The sequence below is a fragment of the Cyprinodon variegatus genome, unplaced genomic scaffold (assembly GCF_000732505.1).
Source record: "Cyprinodon variegatus isolate N-32 unplaced genomic scaffold, C_variegatus-1.0 Scaffold100, whole genome shotgun sequence".
Classification (NCBI taxonomy): domain Eukaryota; kingdom Metazoa; phylum Chordata; class Actinopteri; order Cyprinodontiformes; family Cyprinodontidae; genus Cyprinodon; species Cyprinodon variegatus.
Window position 1 is genome coordinate 638,181 of NW_015150553.1, and position 13,517 is coordinate 651,697.

A 13,517-nucleotide genomic window follows, 5' to 3' on the forward strand; every position below is an offset into this window, starting at 1 on the left:
GGATGGAGCATCAGTTTGCATGTAAAAAACATATAACCCAGGAGCAAAATATTATGAAGAAAGAAAGAAATGAAGATTATATTGACAAAGATTGTAATACTTTTTAAATTCATACATACCTATTTAAAGATGGCTGCTGTGCTAATAAATGCTAACCTATACAAAACAATGATGTAGCAGAACTTCTAGATGTATAAATGTAACGTTTTGGATCAAATGAGTCTACTTCCATTGCCAACCCCAGGCTACACAATTAAACAAGTGTTCAAATTTGATTGACATATTACAAGTGCAAATCTGATCTTCTTTATAACATTCAAGGGACCTAGCCACAAAATGTGCAAAAGTAAAGTCATTAGAGGATCCAAGTTGAAGGGCTTTAATATCTGTAATCAAAATCATACACCTAAAACTAAAATAGTGGTTTTGTTGTAAGGGCAGTGGTTGGTAGACAGATTTTGTTGAACAGTATTTTAATTGTGGCTTGTTGAATGAATTGTATTACACTGTATAAGAAGTGACATAACCTCTTTATCTTACAGTCTGACATTAAACCTCAGTATATTTCAAACTCCTCATACAGAGTGTACATATACCCTAAATATTCAGTAGAATTACCTTTAAACTGTACAAATTAGATTTCTTCCACAAGCTTCTCAGGATAGTTTGCTGTGATTTTGTCCCACTTTTCCTGACTGAGCTGGTAAAATTGTATTAAATTTATATACTGCCTTGCTTACTTACAGCTTTTCCAAGCTTTTGGGATGTCTTATGTCCACCCTACATCACTTACTAAATTCGCTTTGTACCTATTTTTTCTGATAGAATGACCGATGTTTGGCCTTACAAGACCCACTTCTGACCAATTTCTGACAAAGTTTAAAATTTTCTGTAGTGATTTGAGATGTTACTTCATTATTTCTAGAGGGCTTATTTCATGATGTCATTTCATTTTTTTTTTACTGCGATTCCTGCTATTCCAGAACTTCCCCACAACATTGGACTGCTGCCCCTATGCTTCAGTGTTCTGTAGTTACCCCCCTTTTCCTCAAATTTACCTGTGTTCATGTTAAATCAACACTTTCAGCAGACCACGTCCCATGCCTCCTAAAAAATTAAGGCATTATAGTATTATTGCACTTGCAAACTGCTATCTTTTACACGTAACAAAGCGTATAAAGTCACTTTCTTACAAGTCAGGATCTTGAAAAGTCAATTTTCTACAGAGTTTATATGCCTTTTGTATCACAAAAAATCTTAATGTCTGGGAAATAAGGCCCTTCTTCTTCCTGTACGTTATTATGACAGATCATCCTTACTGGCTTAATATAGATGTTTAGTAAAAGTTGTTACATAAAAAAATGAGTCCTTTTACTTTAGGCAAATGATGATATCAAAACTATTGGCAAATACTTATAGAAATATAAATATCAGTTTTGTTCAGAAACTGTATGGAACTAAATATTTATATAAAATGTCACGAGTTCTGCAATTTTAGTGTTAATTTTGATTAGTTTACACTTCCAAGGGTATTACTTGCTTAGAATTTTCCTTCCCATTTGTGTAGCCTTCATCTTGCTCCATTGCTTTCGTGTATTTTTCATTTAAGTCTTCCACAACCTGGTTTCTTAAACCCTTTCACACATTTAGCTGTTCCATCCTGCCTGTCAGGTTTTTAGATCCAGCCCCAAGAACGACTAAATCATTTTTTCATTATCATAAACCTAGAATATTGATTCACATTCAGAAATCACCACATACGTAACAATTTCACTTTCTAAATTCTAGGTTCAATTTATTATTGTTTTACATGTTTCCTTTTTTTTTCTAACATTAAATAGTGGAACTTGAGTTGGTTTGTTGTTACAAATGAGAGCAACTTGTTTCGGTAATGGAGAAATCAATTGTCCTGAAAGTTATTATAGTTACAGCAACCTCCCAAGTAATGTTTTTATATGCAGGCTTGGCAGTAATTGTACACTTAAAAACATAATAGCAGCATCCATAAGCAACATGGCCCTTTACTTTTCTCTCCACCTTCACAGTTGGGTTGAAATGGTCTTCTTCCAATATTCTAGTCAGCCAAATGAAAATAATCACTGTGCTACATGCAGCTGTTTTTTTCTTAAACAGAATAGAGTGAGATTTTGAAGGAATAAAAAAAAAGTACTGTTTTTAAACATTAGTAACTGTTCCTTTTCTTAATTGTATCTTAATAGTTTCGCTGTCAGAAAAGGTGAAGGGCAAGAAGTGTTCTTGGAAGGTTCATGAAAATGCATGGTTCTCACTTCATAATGCTAGATATGCATATAAGTAGGAGCAAAAAAAATCTAAGCCTCTAAATTATTCCATTAATAATTTAACTGTCTATTCAAACTGGGGAATGAAGTTGTCAGGGAATTAAAAAAACAAAGACCACCTTGAAGAAGAGCTTTGTTCAATGTCGACCCTATTCTGAAACCACCTGCTTTTTTGTTAAAAGCTGATGTGATTCATGTGGACACCGAGTCCTGTTGACATTATACCCTCCGTGAGAACAGGATAAGAAAGTCCTCAAAACATAAAAAATAAAATATAAACAAACATACAAATGTCACTGGCAGTCATAGAATGCAACCTACATCAGCCCGGTGTTCTGTTTGTTTGGCCGTCTAAGCCATGATAGGGGCACTATGCAGACAGACATAAAAGTCAACCCACATTGGCCCTGAGGGTCTGACAGTGTGAGGTTTGAAAAAAAAAAAAACAGGGGTCAAAGAGAATGACAGGGAGCGAAAGGGGAAAGGATGGAGGGAAAAGGAAAAGAAGTGGGACAAAGAAACAAAGAAATATAGAAACCAATAAAAATTAGGTTTAATTAGGGTTTAAATTGAAGGATTTCGGCAAAGATGACAACTGTGAAGACTGCTTTTAAGTTAGAACAAAGCGTAGCTCTTTTAGAAACCTTTATTTCCCCTTCTCTCTGAACATTATTCACAGGGATGGATGGATGGATGGATGGATGGATGGATGGATGGATGGATGGATGGATGGATGGATGGATGGATGGATGCCCTGGTAAAAAAAAAAGTGCTTTATTGTATTTCAAGTATATTCATATTTCCTATAGTTTACTGAAAATGTACTTAGACAAATTGTACTTTTTGTAAATATATAAAAAGTATACTAACATTACACTTTCATGCTAATACTTTTAACNGAATAGGTGTGGAACAAGGAGAGACTCTTCCATTTATGCATAATCCGCCACTTCAGAGAAAATAACATAATGATGTTGAAACAACAGCAACTGCTTTTCAGTGATCTCTGGGATCAGAAGGGTAACAGAAAAGGTAAATGAAGAAGGTGAAGAAAAAAGACAATGGAAAACAAAAAGGAGAATGGAAATGGAAAAAAAATAAATAAATAAACTTCTTATTAGGAAAGGTATTTAAATTCATATTCAGGATTTTTTTGGATAAAATTTCCATTTTGAAATTGGATTTGAAAATACATGATCAAATTCCAGCATTTAATGATGGATTAATAAATACATTTTACAATTCCTCTGAATTAAATTTATTATGAAATGCTTTTCAAAATTTATTTAAATGTTTTCTTTTACATTTACTCTCTAGGTCCTCTATATCTCAGCACTAGGTTTAATTTTCCCAGAGCTGCTATAGTTTGTAGAAGGTGAAACTACACTGAACTCACCTGATCTCCGCGCATTTGATCTTCTGGCACCAACAGAAACGCTGGCAGAGCAGATAGACAAGAAAATGAAGTATAGAAGACTTTTTTCTTTACATGTAAGATCCATAACTTTGCTTGGTCAAATCCGCATTTTAGGACACGTCCAAACAAAAAAGAGCATTTAACTTTTTCTTTTAACTAGATGTTTTGCGAATGGGGGAGTTGTCTTAAAGAAAAGCTCTTCAGTTATTCTGTTATCCAAATGCGCGCTCCAAATACGCATGAGAGTTGGCCGCGGAGGAGAGAATAGCCGTGGTTTGAGACTGATAAGATTACAGTCTGCAAAAGATCACTGGGGAGGGTCATGAACCGAAAAACAGCCCATTGAGCATGCTCCCCTGACAGGCGCTCTGATAGACGATGGAAAGATTTGTCCACACAATCCAGCCGCTGATTGTTCTTCACGAACACCGATGAATGGCGCTAACGGTGGTTTTTACTCATGGAGATCGCTGTCGTGTCACGCTCCGGCTCGTTTCTTAGACAGCCACACAACCAAGTGCAATGGATGTTGGGCCAATTAGAGCTAAGAGGATAATAAGCGTCTAATCCGCACACTGGACACAGATGGAGAGCATGCTTTGGAGTAGAAGCGGGGGAAGAAGCTCAAACAACAGACTGAATATTAATGCTGTGATTGTGTGGTTTGGTTAGGAGATCACTTTAGATTTGTACAGTCAGATTTATTCTTTTTTGTTTGTTTGTTTGTTTTTTTCTGTTTTTTTTTTCTTCTTTTGTTTCCAAATTTGATTGAAAGTGAAAGAAAAATTGGACACGATCCTAAATCTAATAAAGACAGTCCCTGGCTCAGATGTTTTTTTGTTTTTTTCTTGTCATTAACAGAAATTTCACAGAATCAAAAACTAATTAAACGTAAAAAATAAATAAATAAAAAGATCATACTACTTTAAAGGTATAAAGAAGAACAACACGTTCGAAGTCAAAGAATGGAGAAAAACTGCAAATACATAATCAGAAAGAATGAAAAAATAATAACTTTTCGTGCTGTATTTTGCCCTAACATTCTGAAAACATCCTGTAAGTCATGATAGAGGCAAAAGGTGGAGCAAATGTTCCTAATAAGCCATCGTCTGGATATATTTTTACCACACCAATCCTATAGTGTAAAAGTCTGGCAAAATAGAAACCAAAAGTACACTACAGCCAATAGGCAAACTTAAAAAAAAATAACAATGAGGGTTAATCCATAGAGTAAACAGAGAAGATGCAAACCTATGATTTATAACATAATGTGCATTGAAACTGTTTGGATTTAGTAAAACACAAAACAGCACAGGTAAGTACAAATCAAGACTTAATCTGATGCTTAGTTTTTGACATTATTCTACCTTTACAATCAAGATGTGGCATTAAAAATATCCAATGTTTGTTACAGACTGATTGATTGACTTTATTGATCTCACAGTGGAGGAATTTACTCATTACATCAGCTCATTAGTCAAAAAGAAGAAGGTTCCAAAAGGAGGAAAAGGTGCGTGGGGTTTAAACAGTATCTACATATCTACAGTTCTCATATATATATATATATATATATATATATATATATATATATATATATATATATATATATATGTGTATATATAAAGCCGTTCACATGAGCTCAAGTAAGTCAAGTGAAGGTCCTGGTTTGGGGAAGAGAAAGCTGCCAGTGTGGATCCTTAGGCATGACTCTTCACGCTAATGCCTACCTAATACAATGATGACTGACAATGAAATCAGACGTAGCCCGCCTGGAGAACCAGAGCATGGTCAGAGGCATGCAAAGGATGTGGGAGAAATGGTAAGAACTACCATGTGATGAAATTCCTACTGTGGAAAAGAAGGAAAAAAGTGAGTCAATTGATTTTTTACCTAAAAGGTGCAATGACAAAGCAAGTGCCAGTACCAGATGCCCATATCTGAAGCACTGGAAACTGTCAAGCAAAGGCTCCAAACCTTGGCTAGCCACCTAAAGAGGTACATGAGAGACAAGGAAGCCAGATGGGTAAATCGGCTATTTGCAATTCAACCAGCGAAAGGGTACGCTCAGTGGCAGGGGAGCGATAGTAGAACAGTCCTACCAAGGCTGGAAACTGAACAGTAATGGAAAGGAATATGGGAGGAGGCAGCACACAACAGTGATGCACAGTGGTTGTTTGCTCTGAGAGACGACTTCCACATCTTCCCTGAACAGAATCCAGTCACCATCACAGTGACATCCAAGAAAGAGTCTCAGGTATGAAAAACTGGACAGCAACAGGCCCAGACATGATACACACCTACTGGCTAAAGAAACTCACAGCACTCTATGAATGCCTGGCAGCACAAATGAACCAGCTGCTTAGAGATGGGAACCACCCTGAATGGCTAACCGAAGGGCACACAATCCTAATCCTCCCTCAATGGGTACAGTCCATCCTGTTTCAATGCAGGCGCATTAGAATTTTCACAGCTAGGGCAGCAATTCTTTACTGACAAAAATACAAACAATAATGAATCTTGGTTACAAAGTACTTCTAATAATAATGTATACCTATTACTGTTACCTCGACCTCCAAGTGGCTCGGCAGGCTCAAAAGATAGAAAATTATATTAAACAGAGAAGTTTTGTGTGAAGCAAGGAGTCTCTCTTGCTTCAAACTATTTCAAGCAAGTGATCCAAGTGTTTCAGTGCCTGATGCATTTTCTGTCACAGTTTGTTTGGAGGTTTTTGTGAGGACCCAAATGCAGAGGCTGAGAGGCAGAGGTGAGTTCTTTGATGATTTAATGGGATAAGACAGGTAGCAAAAACAGGAATCCAAAAGTCCAACTTAAAAATGTTAAACAAAAACAAGTATCCAAAAATCCAACATAAAAATTAAACACTAACCAGAACCATGGAGACAGCAGGAGAAAACTATCACAAGGTGCCGGGATGAGACAAAATAAGACGAGGAACCAGCAATGAGGAACTGCATAAGGAGTGTATTTATGGGAGACTGAAAAAAAGAGAGGACTAACGAGCAGATTGGGAGCAGGTGTGAGCAGAGCAGAACAGGAAAGGAGCTAGGGAAAAGGAGAACGCAAGAGGGCATCAGAGGAAAAGCAAAGAAAAACCTAAGAAACTTAAATAAATCCAGAACACACCAATAAAGCTAGAAAACAAAGAAAAACATGGATAAACGTGAAACTGAAAACCAGCAGAACCAAGATCGTTATACTTTCAGATTAATTGTGCTTCGCCCTTATTATATGAAGTATCCAGAAATTAATAGATTCATTTGACACTTATTTTATGTATTTTTTTCCTGCCTTACAGTATGGAATAAAATAATTTAGAATTGACAATTTTCTTGTTGAACTGTTCAGGAACATTGTGATGTAAATGTGAGATCTAAATACAGCTGTACTTGAAAGTTGACATACCCTCCCACTAAAGAAAATGATAAATTCACACTAGTAATTTAAAGAATTCCACTTTGATGAACCAGTAGACTGTCATAATTTAGCATGTAATCTGTTCCTTGCAGATATCTATTTTCTTGTTGGTATCTTTTCATATCTTTTAACATATTAGATCATAGTTCATATCTAGTCCCAAAGTACCTAAATTTGTTTTGAATAGATGTCACCTATGTCATTTTTATTTGTGTCATAGTTGCAACCATTACTTTATATGTTTCTTATTGAATAATATTTGTTGACACCTGTTTTGGCACACTTTTAAAATCATTTGATTTTAATTTGATTTCCCATTTTGTCTTTGGTGTTTTATCACATTTTATTACAGTTTTATTACAAAACATTATCTGTTACCATTGGCATGGTTACCGTAACACATAGAAAAGTCAAAAACAGAGGTTTCTCATGAATTTAGCTTTTAAAAAGGTAAATGAACATGGTTCACCAAAGTATCCAGCTCATCAGGCCAGCAGTCAGGCACATTAAAGTAGTTAAAAGCATAGAAAATGTCACCATAAAAATGTCTTGGTTGAAGCAAATTCTTCTGAACTGTTTTCCAATTGAACAAAATGCCTGTCTTCCTGATGTTTCCCCTGAGGCCTGTGGCTGATTGAAACATAGACGACATTCAATAAAATGTTGCCTTTCATTCTCTTTTCAGTAATGGCTTTCATCTTTTAGAAAACTGTCACATAATACAAGGCACTGACAGCTCCATAAATAACCCTGTCAAAAAGCATAATTCTGTTCAATGTCAGTAATGTTAATGGTAATTATAATACCCAAAACTAAAGGATCATACTGTCTTAATCTCGGCTCTCCAAGAAATGTTCAGAGGATTCAGTTTATTATATCTTTAACTCAAATGAATTGTATAATCTATAAAGTACTCATAATAATTACAGAAAAAAAGCAAGGAAACGTTTTTTTCTCCTCACTGTTTTAAGAAGAGGTAGTGTTCCTCACTACTTAAAGTAACTTAATGTAAAAAAAAAAAAAAAAAAAACTGGAAGAAAAAAAAAATGCTCTTACATGCTATAGAGGAAAATCTTATCTATAGTGGTTCATAAATATTTTTAAGGTCAAATGTCAACATTAATTCTCAATGGCTAGACGGTCTCTGTTGCGACAGTGGAATTTATAATGCATATTTAGTTTCTCACACATTTACAATTGGCTCTCGTAAATTCAAATTTTATTGAAAAGTATAAGATATATTTAAATCAGAAGTATTCATTAAAAATAGCTTACTGTAAATGTAATGAAATGAATTCAGTTTATTAAACTGTTATTAGGTGTGACATTGGGAATAATTTGTTTAGACACTTGGATATTCAGGAATTTAAATATGCAGCTTAGTATTTTAGGATGATGAGTTTTCCAAGGAAATCACTGATCCCCATAAATTGAGCTCAATGGTTCCCTCTACTGGACAAATACTTACAGTAGAGGAACTAACATGGACAGAAAAAAAAAAAAAAACAGTAGCAGACTTGGACAAAGTTACAATTTTTGCATTAAAGTATCTAACAAGTCAATTTAAAATGAGAAGATACATTATTTTCCAAATGAATTAAATGCAGATCCTAAAAATACATATTTTTCTTCCTGCAATAATTATGTGGTCTCCGCCACACCAACTTTCAATGTGTCCAGTGATAGTAGCACAAATGAAGAGTCTCCACTAATGGCATCATGGCACTGATGAAGCTAAAAATAATGTTTTAAGATTATTTTCAGACTTACATTATTATACAGTTAGTTTAAGAACTACGATTCTTAAACTAACTGGTAAGAAGCTGTCCCAGGGATTCAGCTCCACTCTTACTCGAGAAAAATCTAAAGTAAACTTTATAAAACTTTGCAACTGTTACTGACATTCCTTCAACACCATTTAATTCCCTGTGGTTAAAGGAAGTGAACGGCATCCACTCTCACAGCTCTGGTAGTTTGATCACTCTCACCCTCAGGCCGCAGAGGCAACAAACAGCACATGGTGTTGATTACTTTCTAAACACAGCATTGGGTCAAGAAAAATGTGCTTTTTAATCCATTCATAACCTATGCTTGTGATGGGAACTTACTGCTTTTGCTAAATCATAGCTTGGATTTCTAATCTCATCTGTCATTATTTTTGAAACACCCCAATTATAAAAGAGGATAAACCTACTAAGCATAAATATACATTTCTTGTATTTTAGTGACATCTTAAGATGTAATTTTCTTACTATTACCTCTAGATCGGCTGATCTTTGCCGTAAAGAATTATGTTCACTGTAACAGAGGAGACTGTTTTAATTTCTACTAGAATTAGACAATCCCAATGAGTTCATCTGAAAGTTTATACCAAGACATTGTTCGTTCCAAGAACTCAATGGTTTTAGATAACTTCTTTGACACGTTTTTCTTTCTTTTTCTTTTTTTAAGAGGAAGGTTGTCAGTACTAAGGACCCCGAAGTCAAACAGACAGATAGATGTCATTAACAAAACTGTTTATTAATGTATGTCGGATCTGCAAGTCAGCAGGTAGGACATTGAAAAGCCATAATCTCTGTAGACAGAAATGTCAGGTTAGTGACCACGTAAATCGGACGCAAGACAATTACGGGCGTGTGAGTCACTAATCTAGTTTTGGGGTCTGGGTCTGTGCCCAGAAGAAGGACGAGAATCCAGACGGATAGCGACCACCAGCATGCGGCAAACGCCGCCCTGAAAGTTCCAGGAGCAGAAGCCTAGAAGCCTGCTGAACTGGCTGATGATCAGATCCAAGCAGACGAAGGAAGGCAGGACTTTCCAGAAGACAAAGTCAAAGCCATTGTCGAAGAGGTTAACAGGAGTCCAGGACAGAAGATCAGAGATCCAAAGAGGTACAGAGGGGAAATCCAAGTCGAAGTCAGGAGGCAGATCCAGGTTTAATCCACAGGCAGAAACCAGCAGGAGTCTGAAGACAGGTCAGGCAAACAAATCTGAAACAGGAACAGGCAGACTCAGAGGCCTGAAGGTAGAACTGGTCAGGATCTGGCAATCAGAATAACAAACAGGCTCACTAGAGAACTCTCACCGCAGGCCCAAATAATCTGGCACTGATGACTGCAAGCAGGCAGTTTAAATAGAGACTAGAGCAGGTGAAATAGATGAACAGTGATGAGAAACTGGGTGGAGCTAGGCAGGTGAATGGAATGACCCATTAAGCCAGTCATCAGTGCCAAGATCATGACAAAGGTAACTTGATATTGATGAATCACTATAACACACAAGTTAGGACATTTGGTCTTGAGATGACTAATGGCTGAGTAATTCCTTCTCAAAAGATAAGGTCTATTAAAATCTTTTTCAGATCAGAGGTTTTGAAGGGATCAGCTCTTCCTGAATTATTTATATGCAAGTAAACAGATCCTGTATAGATGTGTGAAATGTAAATCAGGGTTAGAGGCTAAGAGATTCTGAAATAATGTGAAAATCTGGAAAATCTGTGAACATCTTTACCATCCAGCATAAGCATATGTTAATCAACACATAGATATTTGGCTGGTTAAAACTAACTTGAAACTAACTTAAAACATCGACAATAACTTGGTCTATATTCTCACTATACCTTCATTTTAATTCTTTTGACATGTTGCAGCACTGCTAGCATTTATATCACGCAATTGTGAAATATGCAAAAAGAAAGCATTGAATGTCAATGTGACAAAGCCTCCCACTCACAGGTTTACATAAAATCAGTGATTCTGTTTTGAATGCATTTAAAATGCTTAAATTTGAGCCTTCCTTTGAGGCATGCGAGAGATTTATATACTTTATGAAGAAAAAGTGAACATATCAGGGCTCCTATATGCCTCTTTACTTTTTAAGATTTTGTCTTGGTTCCTTGTTTTGCTGACTTCTACTCGTAACTATGACTTTATCTTCATTAAATGACTTTGTTAATCATTTAAAGCTCTCAGGTTCTCCTGCTGATGCTATACCCCCTTGATGTTAAAGACGTTATTTCAGTTATAGCTTTAACTGTTAGGCCCTCGGTTAGGATCTCTGTTATTCTCCATGTGTTTCCCGCCCCTTGACTCAATTTTAATGAAAGCACTGGATTGCTTTTTATTGTTATGCAGATGATAATCATGTTTATGTCCCACTTAAACAGGAAGATACATTTTGTATGGAAGATTTGATCACATTTCATAAGGAATTCAAATCTTGGGTGTCTTCTAACTTTTTCAGTTTCAATGAAAAGAAGACTTAGGTGATGATCTTTAGTCTAATGTCCCTGGTGGGTCTTCTTCGTGTGAAGACAGTCTCTCTGACAAATAACATAACACCTTTTTTGGAGTTCATTTAACAAGCTTTCATTTGTTTTAGGTATTTAAATGGCCTTGCTTATGCCCCTCCATACCTCTTTGATCAGATGTTGTTTAAGGTTTTGGGTACACAGAAGTAAAGGGGAGATTGGGCTTTTACCATTAAAGCTTCTAAACTATGGAATCTTTGTTACTGTCATCCAAAAAGCCGCTTTATTGGCATTTGACCTGATATAAGTTGATGATTTTATTCTATTTATTTTTCCAGTCTGTGTCATAATATCATGTTTTCATTTTATTTCTATTTCAAACTTTTTCACTTTAAATTCTACTTTTTTGTTGTTGCTTTTTTTAATCATTCTTGTTTAGCACCTTCGTCACTCAGTCCAAGCTCTGATCAGTGTCAATGTGGTCGATGCTTTATACATAAAGTTGGCTAGGCAACATGGTAAAGCAAGCAAATGCTTCCTTTTTTCTTGTAAAACATATTTTGTTAAGCTTCTCTGAGCTGAACATTGTTCTAGGTCTACTTTCTCATGTTTTCCACCATGAATTAAATCGTATTTTAGTAGCATCTTAGATGAGTGAAATTGAGCCCCAAAATATTTGCTTGTCTTAACAACGTTGTCATAAAGAAACCATCATGTTTCACAAAAAGGTGAATACTCTTCATTTATAGATATTTTTACATATAGAAAAATAAACTTTTTTGATTCTCTCATTCAGTCAGCTGGCCTTGTTATTTTGCCCTATAATCTCCAGTTTCCCCATCATTCTCCCAGGGTTTACTGACCTTATTTTACCAATAAGAGTTTCAGAGAAACTGTCTTCTTTTTTTTTACTTCCTTTTATTCTGCTTTTTTTGTGGTACAATATTTGTGTTGTACAAATGTTTTTTTGCTTTTATCCTGCTTATATTTTTTTCTGTTTTATTCAGTCCATGTACTAAATTGTGCTATACAAATAAAATTGCATTGCCTTAACTTGTCATTTAGAATTACAATAATTGTTTTAATTTGATATATCAATATTTGAAATACATTTTTTCTCACTGAAGTTGCAGCAAGAGACTTCCATACAATGCCAAATAAGGATATCATGTAAATGCATCATTACTTGGCTTTAAATTGTAGCTCATGAATGTGGTGAAAGGAGTCATCTGGACAAAGCTAGAATAACAGCTTACTGGCTAATGAGCAGGGGCGGAGCTAGATGGATGGCCAATCACTGGCCACCCCTGTGGCCACCCCTACCATTTTTTCCCTCTAATACAGATGTTGGGAGCAGTAATACTCTCAATTTCATTTTTCATATATTACTATTTTTTCATGTATTCCTAATTTCTTGACTACAAAAACACTGTGGTTAATTATACAAATCAATATACCGGTACTAATGTAACAGACCCGGGCTTCGGGCCTGTTGGGCAGAATAAATGTTCCTGTAAAACAGGAGAATAAATGAGACAAGCGACGGGTGAAGTTTCTCCATGTCTCGCTTCTGCCGCATTGAAGAAGCAGAGCCTATGGCCTCACTATGGCGTCTCATGGAGCAATGTGCCACCTTCTGGTGTGTGTGTGCAACTACAACTCAAACAAATTATTACCCAAAATCAGTCTTTCTCTTAAAATCAAACAAACAATAATGTGAATACACATCATTGTGTCACACTAACATTAAAGATGATAAATACAGAATTCATGCTCTTTTTAGAACTAGATTTTGTGTTTTATGGAGTAAAGAGAAAATAATGTGTCTCTGCAATTCATTTAGGAGTCTTTAGTGAAATCATACATAAATAACAATTTTAATAAAATTGTATTAAATAATCAATTTATATAGATATTTGTACTTCTAAATATCAATTTTATGCAGAATGATTATCAATAAAAGTAGGTAAGTAATGACAATGGAAAAGATGTTCACCCCAGAACTCCAACCTGAACCCACTATACCTTTTATCCAGAAAGCACAGATGTTTAAATACATGCATCTATTTCTTAGCAAAGGCTGTAGGAAAGTATAGTTATTCTCATATTAGGCTTG

At 35.5% G+C, this 13,517-nt stretch overlaps 1 protein-coding gene across 1 annotated transcript in view; it reads right to left on the reverse strand.

Annotated features, from left to right (window-relative positions):
* Positions 1-4,175, reverse strand: part of egflam (EGF-like, fibronectin type III and laminin G domains) — a 42,286-nt gene extending 38,111 nt beyond the window's left edge. Inside the window, exon 1 of the mRNA XM_015374275.1 lies at positions 3,697-4,175. Coding sequence (XP_015229761.1) covers positions 3,697-3,802 — 106 coding nt within the window. The 5' untranslated portion in view covers positions 3,803-4,175. The remainder of the gene's footprint in view (positions 1-3,696) is intronic.
* Between the last annotated feature and the right edge of the window lie 9,342 nt (positions 4,176-13,517).